The 16,136-nt window shown below is 40.1% G+C and overlaps 1 protein-coding gene across 2 annotated transcripts in view; it reads right to left on the minus strand.

Annotated features, from left to right (window-relative positions):
- The window catches only part of negr1 (neuronal growth regulator 1), a 382,271-nt gene that overhangs the window by 252,538 nt on the left and 113,597 nt on the right, over nucleotides 1-16,136 (minus strand). For both annotated transcript variants that reach the window (XM_024377660.2, XM_024377658.2), the window contains exon 2: nucleotides 633-859. In XM_024377660.2, the coding sequence (XP_024233428.1) occupies nucleotides 633-859 (227 nt within the window). The remainder of the gene's footprint in view (nucleotides 1-632; nucleotides 860-16,136) is intronic.

Genomic DNA, 16,136 nt, shown 5'->3' on the forward strand with positions numbered 1-16,136 from the left:
TGAAAAATATAAACAAATCATATAAAAACAGCAAAATCGAATATGTAAATAATAAAAATAATACATGGGACTTATATAGCACTTTTCAAGGACCCAAAGTCACTTTACAATTGTAGGAATGAAAAGAAAAACAAAAAAGCAGGAGTGAAAACAAAAGATCAGACTAAACAAAAACATGAATAAAGAGCAGAAAAGTTGACAAAAACAGAGACTTAACAAAAACCAGACAAAGCACTATCAAACCAAAGTTAATGAATATACACTCAACACTGTTACTAAACAGGTAGCAGGAAGAAGCGACAGCCAAGCACGAAGCCAGAAGATACTCTTGCCTGGAAATGACATCACTATGAATATATTTATGAAATATATGTGACATATTGTACATGGACATATTTAAGTAACACATGTATTTAGATCTATTTATTTAAAATACGAGTACATACTTAATGCATTTGAAATATATGTCAATATATTAGGCTTCGGTATGGGTTGTAATTATTTTATTTTATACAGTCTTTTTTGCTCATCTTTATGAAGGGATGCAATAATTCCAGACCCCACTCAATTATTTAAAAAAACGCAGTGTGATGTAGTGCACACCACCCGTGATATGTTAAAAAGTCAGATACCTTTAACGACTAGATGAAGGTGCTTTGGCTTTGGATTGCGCTCGCTCTGAACAGAGCAGGTATACAAGCCGTCGTCAGTCACGTCCACTTTCTGTATCTGCAGGCTGTACTCCCCCCCACTCGATACGATGGACACACGGGGGTCCACGGACCACTTGTCATTCCCTGCGAAGATGATGCTGGAACGGTTCAACCAAGCTCCTTTAGAGATTCCATCCGAAGTGCACCTAGAAGTAGAACAAAAAGAGCCCAGTCAGATTTCAAGGAGTCTCTAAGGCTGGAAGTCACTGATGACATGGCTAATCAATGACTGACCCACAAGAGCCTGTTACACATAACAGTAGACTGGTCCAAGGCCTTTTTGTGCTGTATATCAAACTCCTATGCTCGTCGTCATGCCAATGCACAAACAGATCTGGGACCAGGTTAAACATTCAGTGGTGTACACATAAAGTAAGAGCCTGTGCAGACCCTGTACATACACTAGGACACTATGATAGAGACCAATGGTCACTAGCTGACAAAGTCATATAATCGTATTTTAAACCTGCTAACTCTAATGCCTATTCCTAACCTTAAATTAAACCAAAAAGCACATTTTTGTTTTCATACATTTTTACGATAAAGCCAATTTTGACTTTGCTGCTGGACTATCTAGCGGAAATCGCTCAGTTCTGACTCCAGGAAAATATTAATGACAATAACGTCAACCTTCCACAGGGGCCGCTGTTTTGAAACCAATGCGCTGACAGTTTTGTACTACTTCACATTGTTTCAAATTTTTCGAAGATACAGTAACAGTCAAAAGTTTGGACACAGCTACCCAGGGTTTTTATTTATTTTTACTATTTTCTACATTGTAGAATAATAGTGAAGACATCAACAATATGAAATAACACATAAGGAATAACGTAGTAACCAAAAACATGTTAAATATATTTTAGATGGGAGATTCTTCAAAGTAGCCACTCTTGGCCATGATGACAGCTTTTCACACTTTTGGCATTCTCTCAACTAGCTTCATGAGGTAGTCACCTGGAATGCATTTCAATGAACACATGTGGGCAGGTAGGGGTGGTATACAGAAGACAGCCCTATTTGGTAAAATACCAAGTTAATATCATGGCAAGAACAGCTCAAATAAGCAGAGAAATTACAACCCATCATTACTTGAAGACATGAAGGTCAGTCAATCTGGAAAATCGCAAATAGTTTGAATGTTTCTTCAAATGCAGTTGCAAAAACTATCAAGTGTTATGATGAAACTGGCTCTCATGATGACTGCCACAGGAAAGGAAGACCCAGAGATACCTCTGTTGCAGAGGTTAAGTTCATTAGAGTTAACTACACCTCAGATTGCAGACCAAATACATGCTTCACAGAGTTCAAGTAATGTACACATCTCAACATCAACTGTTCAGACTGCATGAGTCAGGCCTTCAAGGTCAAATTGCTGCAAAGAAACCACTACTAAATGACACCAATAAGAAGCAGAGACTTGCTTGGGCCAAGAAACATGAGCAATGGACATTAGACTGGTGGAAATCTGTCCTTTATATTTTATATTGGTCCCATGTTTCACAAGCTGAAATAAAAGATCCCAAAAAATGTTCATATGCAGAAATAGCTTATTTCTCTAAAATGTTGTACACAAATGTGTTTTCATCCCTGTTAGTGAGCATTTCTCATTTGCCAAGATAATCCATCCACCTGACAGATGGGGCATATAAAGAAGCTGATTAAACGGCATGATCATTTCACAGGTGCACCTTGTGCTGGGGACAATAAAAGGCCACTAAAATGTGCAGTTTTGTCACACAACACAATGCCACAGATGTCTCAAGTTTTGAGGGAGCGTGCAATTGGCATGTTGACTGCAGGAATATCCACCAAAGCTGTTGCCAGATAATTGAATGTTAATTTCTCTATCATAAGCCACCTCCAACATCGTTTTAGAGAATTTGGCAGTACCACCAACCGGCCTCACAACCGTAGACTACGTGTATGGCATCGTGTGGGCAAGCAATTTTTAATTTTTTTACATATTTTTATTTGGCATTTTTTATGATTATACAGATAACAGACAGAACAGTTAGAGGGCCGAACACACATGGCTCCCATACCATATCAACCCCCCCACCAACCCCCCCCATGCTCTAACATAGCCCCACCCCAAAACCAGACTTAAAGCAGGCATGATATACAATAAGTAATATAATCAAATAGTAAAAAAAGACAAACGTATCATAAAACAAAAAGTAAAAAAAGGGGGGAAAATAATGACACAAGTTCTAATTCGGGTTGGTTTATGGAGTTGTGAAATTAGCTGGGTCCATGTCTTCTACAAAGGTTAGGAAAGGTTGCCAGATATTTTAAAATGTAAATGCAGATCCCCTAACAGTGTAGCATATCTTCTCTAGCTTAAGATGTTGCATATCTTCCTTTATCCAATAGTTAAAAGTAGGAGGAAACCGATCCTTCCACTTAAATAGTATAAGACGTCTAGCTAGTAGAGTAGCAAATGCCAGCATGTTTCCCATAGAACTGTTTAGAGGGGCCTCATGTCGTGCTACTCCGAATAATGTAATAAAGGCTCTATTAGGTCTATAGGTCTCTCCAGTATCTTAGAAAACATCCAGAAATCTGTCAATTTTGGGCATGTCCAAAACATGTAAATAAAGTAGCAAGAGCTTGCTTATATTGGTCACAAGTTGGATCTACTTCTGGTCTAATCTTGGATAATGTTGCCTTTGACCAATGCAGCCGATTAACTATTTTAAATTGAATTACTGCATGTCTTAGACATAGATGAAGAAGGTATTATCTGAAGCATACTCTGCCAAGTTTCATCTGAAAGTTGTTCACCTAAATCCTCTTCCTATTGGTTCTTCTCATAGTTCAAGCATATGCCGCCATTCAAATAAGGGTTCCCTTTAAAAATATAATCTAGAAGGGAGGTAGGTGGGTGTGATGTGAAGTAACTAGAGTATGAAGATACAAAACTATGCAATTGCAGGTATCTAAAGGTATCTAAAGGAAATGGGATCTAGGAATATTTAACTTTTGTTCTAACTGCTAAAAAGATGTAAAATCCATATCAATGTACAAGTCGTTCAGTGAGGAGATCCCTTTTCCAGACCAGATATGAAACACCCGGTCTGATAATGATGGAGAGAATGTATGGTCCTTTAATAAGTTGAAAATTCACTGATACCAAACGATCGCCTGATCTGTGCAGATTTTTAGAGAATGTTTCACAATAGTATTTCTAGTGTATTTGGAAACAGGCTCAGCTAATGCAATTTTTGCACAGACTAAGGCAGCTAAAGAGGTGGGGCAACAAAATGAGATCTCCGAGGTCAACCATTTCGGGCCTGTAACATCAGGGATTTCTGTCATCCAATATAGGATGATTCTTAATACTGAAGTGCTAGACCACCCTGAGGATGAGATCTCTGCAATACGCTCTTACGTATCCAAGGGTTTTTCTTCTTTCAGATTAAAGCAGATATCAGTTTATCTATGGAGATAAAATAGAAAAGATTTAGTAAGAAAGATAGGAATACATTGAAATAAGAAAAAAAACGTAGGTTGTCATTCATTTTAACATTGTGTAGTCACTCTGAAGGGCGCATGACTAAAATAAGTTTGCATGGCTGAAGGATCAATAGGTATCAATTAACTTTTTTGTAGATTAACCTTATACCCAGATATTTTACCAAATGTCTTTAGTAGAACCTGGATCCCAGTTAAAGGGTCGTACATATATAAAAGCATGTCTAAGCCCCTTCTTCAAATATCTTTGATAGTGGTGTTATTACATATTGCTATGTCTCAATTGCGATGGCAAACGGCTGAGGGGATAGAGGACAACCTTGTCTTGCCCCATGCTGAAGTTGGAAATAAGATGAAAGGTTATTGTTTGTGCACACTGCAGCCATAGGGGAGGAGTAAAGAACTTTGATCCGGGACATAAAATTGGGACTGAATCCAAATAGTTTGAGAGTATAAAATAGATCATCCCACTTTTCCCGATCAAACACCTTCTCAGCATCAAGTGATAACAATATCTCTGGAGTGTCAGATGAAGAGGGATTATAAAGTATATTATAAGGACATCTGATGTTGAAAAAAGAATGATGATTTTTTTATGAAACCAGTTTGTAGAGATAATGAGGGAGAGGCAGGCAATACTCTTAGAAAGTATCTTTACATCGCAATTCAGTAAAGAAATTGGCATATATGAACGGCACAATTTTTTCCCCTTTTTCAGAATAAGTTAAATAAACTCAGCAAAAAAAGAAACAACCTCTCACTGTCAACTGTGGTTATTTTCAATGAACATAACACGATTCAACAACTGAGACATAAACTGAACAAGTTCCACAGACATGTGGCTAACATAAATGTAATAATGTCTCACTGAACAAAAGGGGGGGTTCAAAATCAAAAGTAACAGTGGTGTGGCCACCAGCTGCATTAAGTACAGTGCAGTGCATCTCCTCCTCATGGACTGCACCAGAACTGCCAGTTCTTGCTGTGAGATGTTACACCACTCTTCCACCAAGGCACCTGCAAGTACCCAGACATTTCTGGGGGGAATGGCCCTAGCCCTCACCCTCCGATCCAAAAGGTCGCAGACATGCTCAATGGGATTGAGATCGGGGCTCTTTGCTGGCCATGGCAGAAGACTAACATTCCTAATCACGCACAGAACGAGCAGTATGGCTGGAGGAATTTTCATGCTGGATGGTCATGTCAGGATGAGCCTGCAGGAAGGGTACCACATGAGGGAGGAGGATGTCTTCCCTGTAACGCACATCATTGAGATTGACAATAAGCTCAATAAGCTCAGTCCGATTAAGCTGTGACACACCGCCCCAAACCATGACGGACCCACCACCTCCAAATCAATCCCGCTGCAGAGTACAGGCCTCTTGGTACCGCTCATTCCTTCGACGATAAATGTGAATCCGGCCATCACCCTCTGGTGAGACAAAACCGTGACTCATCAGGGAAGAGCACTATTTGCCAGTCCTGTCTGGTCCAGCGACGGTGGGTTTGTGCTCATAGGCGACGTAGTTTCCGGTGATGTCTTGTGAGGACCTGCTTTACAACAGGCCTACAAGCCCTCAGTCCAGCCTCTCTCAGCCTATTGCGGACAGTCTGAGCACTGATGGAGGGATTGTGCGTTCCTGGTGTAACTCGGGCAGTTGTTGTTGCCATCCTGTACCTGTCCCGCAGGTGTGATGTTCAGATGTACCAATCCCGTGCAGGTGTTGTTACACATGGTCTGCCACTGCGAGTATGATCAGCTGTCCATCCTGTCTCCCTGTAGCGCTGTTTTAGGCATCTCACAGTACCGACATTACAATTTATTGCCCTGGCCACATCTGCAGTCCTCATGCCTCCTTGCAGTATGACTAAGGCACATTATTTTGGTGTTTTCAGTAACAGTAGAAAGGCCTCTATAGTGTCGTAAGTTTTTATAACTGTGACCTTAATTGCCTACTGTCTGTAAGCTGTTAAGTGTCTTAATGACCGTTCCAAATGTACATGTTCATTCATTGTTTATGGTTCATTGAACAAGCATGGGAAACGGTGTTTAAACCCTTTAAATGAAGATCTGTCTAGTTATTTGGATTTTACGAATTATCTTTGAAAGACAGGATCCTAAAAAAGGGATGTTTCTTTTTTAGCTGAGTTTACATGTTTGTCTAACTGTTAAGGGTAAAGAGTATGAGTAGAATGATTTCTCAAATAGGGAAAGCAAGAGAGGAGAGAGTTGATCTGAGAATGTTTTAAAGAATTCACTCAGAAATCTGTCAGTTCCAGGGGATTTTCCACACTGCATAGATTTGGCTTGTCACCAAAAGCACTCACAAACTTCTACGGATGCACAATCGAGAGCATCCTGGTACGGCAACTGTTCCGCCCACAACCCTAAGGCTCTCCAAAGGGTAGTGAGGTCTGCACAACGCATCACCGGGGGCAAACTACCTGCCCTCCTACACCACCCGATGTCACAGGAAAGCCATAAAGATCATCAAGGACAACAACCACCCGAGCCACTGCCTGTTCACCCCGCTATCATCCAGAAGGCGAGGTCAGTACAGGTGCATCAAAGCAGGGACCGAGAGACAAAGATCATACTAATAATGGAAATTGATGTGAAAAAATGTATCACTAGCCACTTTAAACAATGCCACTTAATATAATGCATACATATCCTACATTACTCATCTCATATGTATATACTGTACTCTATATCATCTACTGCATCTTGCCATCTTTATTTAATACATGTATCACCAGCCACTTTAAACTCTGCCACTTATGTTTACATACCCTACGTTACTCATCTCATATGTATATACTGTACTCGATACCATCTACTGATTTGATGTGCATAATTTTTGTATCATGATTTACGAATTAGATTTTCAGCTTGTCGCGTTGAAAGATCAAACTCTGTCTGAAGTGTCAAATGTTGTTTTTGTAAATCTGCGGATGAAGTGTGAATGCGCCATATCTAAATCTCCAAAGGGTAGTGATTTTATTTTATTTTATTTGTAAATTCCCCTAGGTGTTGAATATTGTACTTCCTTAATATTGCGCTGTACGAAATAATTTGGCGCCTTAGATTATACTTCATTGATTCCCATACTGTTGTAGGAGACATTCGATGAGTTTGATTAAGCTAGATAAATATCTCAATTTGAGATGATATAAAAGCAACAAAGGTTTCTTCTTATGCAGTGACGGATTTAGGTATGGGCCACGGTGGGGAACGGTGACATTTGGACGATCGGTTTTCTATCGCTTATTTGCATGTCACGTCAATGATATCATGTCACCATGTGGGACTGTGGATCAATTAAACTTGTCAGAGTGGGCACCCTGATTCTAGTTTGTGAGCTAGGCAGCTATGAGATGAGGAGGGGGGCATGGGTAGGTCTGCCTCAGGTCTCCCCACTGGAACCCAAGGTAGGGGGAGCGAGGGAATCTATCAAATAGCGCACCTCTAACTTTGTACAGTACTAATGCAATTAGTAAAATCAGTCACACTATGAAATGCTACCAAATAAACCACAATTCATTCAAAATACTGTGAATATATAGTTTCAGACATATTGTTGCATTTTTTTCTGGATCGTTAAGAATAATATAAAACAAGTCTGCACACCACCAAGGTGAATTGGTTTAGTCTTGACTCTTGGTTAACAGTGTTGGGGGATGGGTCATGTATTGATGCTCGAGTGCCAAGTCATCACACATGGATGAGAAAAGGTCTAAGCCATCAGGTGCCCAGTTTAGGAAAAAGAGGAAAGAAGAAGAGGAGAAACGCACCAAAGATAAAAGGTATGCAGCTATGCCATCTCTTTATGAGTATAATATTATGCATGTAATGAAATAGGCTAGTATAACACTTGTTTTTGTTGGCCTATGTTGCTTGCATTGCTATTGCACATATGGCGACAATATTCCCTTTTCTATCCAACTAGCTTACATAACATTGGATATAATTTCACAAAGTTTCATCATGATAATGTGTGTAGCCTGCAGCAAAACGATTACAACCTAACGAGCACATTATTGATTTGGTTAACTTTCATTGAGGTGACATCATAAAGGTTTTCTGTGATTGATTTGACTAGGTCCGGAGGTCAGTAAGGGGAATTTCAAGTGCTGTAGGCTAATTTAAAGGACGTCTATATTAGGCTGATATTTTGTATCTTTTGTGATATATTGAGTCTTTTGGGTGTCTTATGCCTAGAATTAGCTAAGGAGGTTGTATGGTTAATTTAGTTGACATGACATGTATATTTAATTGTGCAACAAATGTATTTAGGGGGTCAGACTCATATACTGTATTTCAATGCAAATTCAAAGGCACTTCTGAAATATTTTGGAGCACCCTCTGGCGCTGGCCAGGATGAGGAGCCATCTACCTCCTCAGCCACACAGGCCTCTTCAGAAATTATCTCGGAGCCTCAGGATGAGGAGTCATCCACCTCCTCAGCCACACAGGTGTCTTCAGCCTGAGGATGAAGACCCATTTGCTTCCACTTCTCCCCAGCAGGATTCTTCAGGTGTGTTTGTGTGCACACGCAAGTGTGTATGTGTGTGGGGGGGGTACACGCACATGTTTATATGAGCATCCCTGCATACCATAAACAAAATAAATAATTTCCCTTTGGCAAAGTTTTAAGTTTCCATAGTGTAGGTAACAATGATAAATGTATTATTACTGGGTATGTACAGTTGAAGTCGATAGTTTACATACACTTAGGTTGGAGTCATTAAAACTCGTTTTTCAACCACTCCAAAAATGTCTTGTTAACAAACTATAGTTGTGGCAAGTCGGTTAGGACATCTACTTTGTGCATGACACAAGTAATTTTTCCAACAATTGTTTACAGACAGATTATTTCACTTATAATTCACTGTACCACATTTCCAGTGGTTCAGAAGTTGAAATACACTAAGTTGACTGTGCCTTTAAACAGCTTGGAAAATTCCAGAACATTATGATGTCTTGGCTTTTTTTTCTCCCTTTTGTTTAACTAGGCAAGTCAATTAAGAACAATTAACTAGGCTAATTGACATCATTTGAGTCAATTGGAGGTGTACCTGTGGATGTATTACAAGGTCTACCTTAAAACTCAGTGCCTCTTCACTTGACATCATGGGAAAAACAAAAGAAATCAGCCAAGACCTCGGAAAAAAATTGTAGACTTCCACAAGTCTGGTTCATCCTTGGGAGAAATGTACAAACACCTGAAGGTACCACTTTCATCTGTACAAAAAAATAGTATGCAAGTATAAACACCATAGGACCACGCAGCCATCATACCGCTCAGGAAGGAGACGCGTTCTGTCTCCTAGACATGAACGTATCCAAGAACAACAGCAAAGGACCTTGTGAAGATGCTGGAGGAAACATGTACAAAAGTATCTCTTTCCACAGTAAAATTAGTCCTATATCGACATAACCTGAAAGGCCGCTCAGCAAGAAAGAAGCCACTGCTCCAAAACCAACATAAAAACTACGGTTTGCAACTGCACATGGTGGAGAAAGATCGTACTTTTTGGAGAAATGTCCTCTGGTCTGATGAAACAAAAATAGAACTGTTTCGCCATAATGACCAACTTTATGTTTGGAGGAAAAAGGGGGAGGCTTGCAAGAGGAAGAACACCATCCCAACCGTGAAGCACGGGGGTGGCAGCATCATGTTGTGGGGGTGCTTTGCTGCAGGAGGGACTGGTGCACTTCACAAAATAGATGGCATCATGAGGCAGGGAAATTATGTGGATATATTGAAGCAACATCTCAAGACATCAGTCAGGAAGTTAAAGCTTGGTTGCAAATTAATCTTCCAAATGGACAATGACCCCAAGCATACTTCCAAAGTTGTGGCAAAATGGCTTAAGGACAACAAAGTCAAGGTATTGGAGTGGCCATCACAAAGCCCTGACCTCAATCCTATAGAACATTTGTGGGCAGAACTGAAAAAGCATACAAACCTGACTCAGTTACACCAGCTCTGTCAGGAGGAATGGGCTAAAATTCACCCAACTTATTGTAGGAAGCTTGTGGAAGGCTACCCAAAATAGTTGACCCAAGTTAAACAATTTAAAGGCAATGCTACCAAATACTAATTGAGTGTATGTAAACTCCTGACCCACTGGGAATCTGATCAAATAAATAAAAGCTGAAATAAATCACTCTCTACTATTATTCTGACATTTCACGTTCTTAAAATAAAGTAGTGATCCTAACTGACCTAAAACAGGGAATTTCTACTAGGATTTAACATCAGGAATTGTGAAAAAAAGAGTTTAAATGTATTTGGCTAAGGTGTATGTAGACCTCCGACTTCAACTGTAAGTGTGTTATTGTCACGTTCGTTAAATGGAGGAGACCAAGGCGCAGCGTGATATGAATACATATTCTATTTATTAATGAAGACGAACACTAAAGAAACTACAGAAAATAACAAAACGAACATGAAGCTATCATACAAAAGTGCAGACACATGCAACTAGACATAGACATAGATAATAACCCAAGAAATACCCAAAGAAGATGGCTGCCTAAACATATGGTTCCCAATAAGAGACAACAATAAACAGCTGCCTCTAATTGAGAACCAATCTAGGCAACCATAGACATACATAAACACCTAGTGTAACGGTTCTCTTTTGGTGAAGGAGAGTCGGACCAAAATGCGGCGTGTAGATTGCGATCCATGTTTAATCAACAAACGTAAAACACTAATCAATACAAAAACTACAAAAAACAACAAACGTAACGAAAACCGAAACAGCCCTATCTGGTGAAAACACAGAGACAGGAACAATCACCCACCAACACACAGTGAAACCCAGGCTACCTAAATATGGTTCCCAATCAGAGACAATGACTAACACCTGCCTCTGATTGAGAGCCATATCAGGCCAGACATAGAAATAGACAAACTAGACATTAAACATAGAATGCCCACTCAGCTCACACCCTGACCAACCAAAACATAGAAATATACAAAGTAAACTATGGTCAGGGTGTGACACCTAGATGGTAAACAACCCCATAAACCTACAAAAACCCTAGATAGTAGAAAACCACATACATCACCCATGTCACACCCTGACCTAACCAAAACAATAAAGAAAACAAAGAATACTAAGGTCAGGGCATGACAGTTATCCTATTTGTGTATTTATGTGATATAGGATTTGTGCACTTTAGTTTTATTTGTTTTTTGTTCGCAATAGAGTAATAATTCAATTCTGTTTTTTATTGTATTTATATACTACAATATGTTTCTATTTTGGCTTTGTAACTTATTTTTGACATTTATGATTCTTATTTTTGTATATATTATTGTATTTATATATTTATTTATATAGTTTTAAATGTTATGATAATTGGCTGTGTATTTGGTATAAGTAGTTTAATAGTGTTGGGTTGTAATTTGAAATACTTGCTACACCAGAAGTGAATGGTTATATGGAGTAGCAATGTATATGATGGGGTTAATGGAGGGTGGATAAGAAGTAGGGGCCTGGAAAGTTACTAAGTAAGGGAAAAGGCAATCACATGGTTGCGGTCACTGATAAGGGTGAATAGCTGTGGATTAGTGAGGCATGTGGGTCGAGGTCAGGTCAGGTCACATGAAGGGAGAAGGGACAGTTTATTACCCACATTACTTAACTTCCTGCCTAGCAACAAAAATGTAGTGTTTAGAGAGGAGGAGGAAATGCTGCATAAAGTGGGTATAAACACTTGTGCTGGTGGAAACATGTTTTTGTCTTTGCAGCTGTTTGACCCAGTGGGTGAATAAACTTGGTATGAGCTTTGACTAGTTGTCAGTTTTTCACTCTGTTTGTCAGAACCTAACAATAGTAAAAGGAGAATGATCCGAAAATACTATAGCTTGGTAATCAGTGGCAGAAATCTATTGTCTAGGAAAAAGTAGTCTATACATGAGAAGGTGTTTATGAACTGGTTAGAAAAAAGAATACTCCCTAGCTGTGGGATTGTGGAAATGCCACACATCAGATGCTATATGTCTTAAGAAATTAGCTGAATTGTGGATACTATCTTTGATGAACATGATACCTTAGGAGAGCTACGATCCAGATTGGGCGACAGTACGCAATTCATATCACCACCTAGTATTAGGTGGTGTGTGTCCATATTTGGTCATCGAGAAAATAAATTTGTGAAGAATGTTATCCCACTTTGGTGCATAAATATAACAGGTGTATTATACAGTCTTCCTACTACAATAATGAAACGGCATGCTGAGTCTGCCTCTACACTTGACATAATGAACTCTATGTTTTTACTAATTAAAGTGGCTGCTCCTATAGTTGTAGAATGAAAATTGGAATGATATGATTGACCGATCCATCCTCCTTTTAAACGAGAGTGGTCGAAAGTGCGGAGATGTGTCTCATGAAGAACGGCAATATCTACTTTAAGGTGATTTAAATGAGATTTCACATTTCACTGGGTGATTTAAAGATGTAACATTTCAGCTAGCAAAAGTGACAGAGCAACCAGCTGTCCCTCTCATGATATTAGGCCTAGCCATATAAAGTCAGGGTGGAAAAGGATAGATGCCAGATTACAATAACTGATCCATTAAAAAAACTAATCCAAAAATAGCAAATAAAAAACCCCAAAGTTTAAATAAAAAACATAAACAAACAATACTATGAAGTCTGGTATGAAAAATAAATCCCACCCAGGTCACCTAATAGAACAAGGTAACCACTAATCACCACACAAAGATATCCACACACAATGTGCTTGTAGTGGGGAAAACTAAACCTATCGAGTAAAGAGCCCAACTGAAATAGTGAAGGATTTAAAACAAGTTGAGCATAATAAATAAATAAGAAATAATTATTTGCAACCCAAAACTAGGTTGTTTTAAAATAAAGTATAAAGCATTTTATAAATCACATCTTGCAGCAACGTCTTTAACTAAGCTAATCTACATTGAATACGGTACCATCGATAAACATGAGCAGCTTCATGGCAATAAAATAAAACGTTAAAACAAAAGGAGAATTGACTCACCAGAACTAACATGCTGACCACACCGCTCGCGTTGCAAAAATAAATGTACACATATGTTTGATTCAATCATTGCACCCACAAGGCACGCGTGCGCCAACGAACGTCTGGGTTGCCAAGCGCTAAAAGTCAGTTCAAATGGTGTCGCTGAATGCGGTGCAAGTCCTGCCTCTCCCGTCTCCTCATTGGTTTATAGAAGCATATACCCACATGGGTGATTGAAAGATGAACTGAGGTCGGTCGGTCAGTTGTGGTAATAGACCTTATGATGAAAGTTAGATGCCAATCGCCATGTAAAGTCCAAAGAAGAAAAAGCCTGGAAGGAGGAGAGATGACTAGAAACAATTCGGTTGACTGTTTTATGTGTGGATTAATTGTCGGAGTAGAGGACCTTGCGCATTTCAGATAAAATAACAGCTCAACGTTTATATCCCAAGACAAATTAGCTAGCAACTGCAAGCTAGCTAGCTAAATTGCCATAAATGATTAATGCTTTTCGACCTGTCCCCAAATTAATATAATTGGTTCAGAGTTTGTTTTGATATTTCAACCTGTGTGTCGTGATTGTGTTTGGTGTGGCAGGACAAAATAAATCTGCGTACGATGGCACACGCGGACACATGAGCGCACCTGGTTTGGGTATGGTGTTAGGCACTAATGTTACCTAATAATAACAATTTCAACTGATGCCACTGGCAACGCTTTACAGTATCTACAAAAGAGACACTGAGTCTGCAGTGGTAGACACATCCGTCCATTACCCTAATCGCCAAATAGGTGAACATTCATCCACAGAAAATTTACCTTATGGGGTTCTTGGAACTCTTTCTCGTGCTGTTATATGGAGCCGGGCAGGAAAAGCCACACCATACCGAACGCCGGTACGTCCACAGAACCAATTCTTGACACTGTTAAAAGCAGCATGGCTATGAATACTGCTGGGGGCATAGTCTTGGAAGATAGAGATGGGTGCTTTGTTGCATCGAAGTGGGCCAAATTCTCTGTCACGCCAAAGAACATCAAAACAATCCTGATAGTAGTGTAGTTTAGCCACAAGGACGCAAGGTTTTCCACCAGCCTTTCTTGATTGAGAGCCCCGATGTGAGCAGTCTACTACAAGGATGTCTTGAACCAATTTGAGGGCTTCCTTTAATAACTTTGAGACCAATGAAGTAGAACATAAGCACAGGTCCTCAGCTACCGCCATGATTTTACTATTGGATCTTCGCATATGACCTTGTAAATGTATGCATTGTTCCTTAAGGCTAGCCACATCAGTTTTAAGCTTCTTAACCGTGGTTTGTAGCATAGTCGTGTCATCTGAGAATGTCGACAAGCCTTGTTCCATGTCGGAGACAGTTTGCTTGTTTTCTCGCTGCTCCCACTTGTAAAAGAACTCGAAATCCTCGTCATGGGCCGAGTGTTTTCTCCGCTGAATCTACACTTTTGCAGGTTATGCACCATTTACGCATTTCACCAAAATAAAAGTTGAACAAAGTAAAGCACGTCATTCAAAGGCTGTGTTTCCTAGTTATTTTTGGGGCAAAGCTCAAACAAACTATTAAATAAATGCAATTTAAGCAGGAGCTCAGAAAAACGTAACCAACTCCATGGCTTGCTCACTAGTGCCCCCCTGGGCAAGCTGTTTGCTGATGTCAACGTTGTGAACAGAGTGCCCCATGGTGGCGGTGGGGTTAGGGTATGAGTAGGCATAAACTACAGACAATGAACACAATTGCAGGTTATCGATGGCAGTTTGAATGCATAGAGATGCTGTGACGAGATCCTGAGGCCCATTGCCATGCCATTCATCCCTCGCCATCACTTCTTGTTTCAGCATGATGATGCATGGCTCCATGTCCCAAGGATCTGTACACAATTCCTGGAAGCTGAAAATGTCCCTTGGTCATGGCCTGCATACTCACCAGACATTTCACCCATTGAGCTGTTTGGGATGCTCTGGATCAACTTGTATGACAGCGTGTTACAGTTAGGGCCAATATCCAGCAACTTCGCACAGCCATTGAAGAGGATTGGGACAACATTCCACAGGCCACAATCATCAACCAGATCAAATCTATGCAAAGGTGATGTGTTGCGCGGTGTATTTTTTGTTCAGCATATATTCCAATATGCATTTACATTTATTTGTAAGAAATCTACAGTGTACAAAACATGAAGAACACCTGCTCTTTCCATGACAAAGACTGACCAGGAGAAAGCTATGATCTCTTATTGATGTTTTATTCAACTAGGCAAGTCAGTTAAGAACAAATTCTTATTTACAATGACGGCCTACCCCAGCAAACCCTCCTCTAACCCGGAAGACGCTGGGCCAATTGTGCACTGCCCTATGGGACTCCCAATCATGGCCAGTTGTGATACAGCATGGGATCGAACCTGGGTCTGTATTGACGCCTCTAGCACTGAGATGCAGTGCCTTAGACCTCTACACCACTCGGGAGGCCACACAAGATGTCACTTGTTAAATCAGGGGGCAGAAGACAGCATGGACACAATTAAGACATGGATTGTGTGCCATTCAGAGGGTGAATGGTCAAGACAAAAGATTGAAGTACCTTTGAACAGGGTAGGGTAGTAGGTGCCAGGCGTACCAGTTTGTGTCAAGAACTGCAAAGTTGCTGGATTTTTTAACACTCAACAGTGTCCCGAAGCTAGCACCAGTAAGCCTCAAGCCAGGCGCATTTTGATACACTGCCGATTTTGCAGGTTTTCCTACTTTTTGTGTGAGATTGAGGGCATCTAGCTTAGATTGTAGGACTGCCGGGGTGTTATGCGCCTGGCTTGAGGCTTACTGGTGCTAGCTTCGGGACACTGTTGAGTGTTAAAAACCCAGAAACTTTGCAGTTCTTGACACAAACTGGTACGGCCTGGCACCTACTACCATACCA

Source organism: Oncorhynchus tshawytscha, linkage group LG18 (assembly GCF_018296145.1).
Source record: "Oncorhynchus tshawytscha isolate Ot180627B linkage group LG18, Otsh_v2.0, whole genome shotgun sequence".
Classification (NCBI taxonomy): domain Eukaryota; kingdom Metazoa; phylum Chordata; class Actinopteri; order Salmoniformes; family Salmonidae; genus Oncorhynchus; species Oncorhynchus tshawytscha.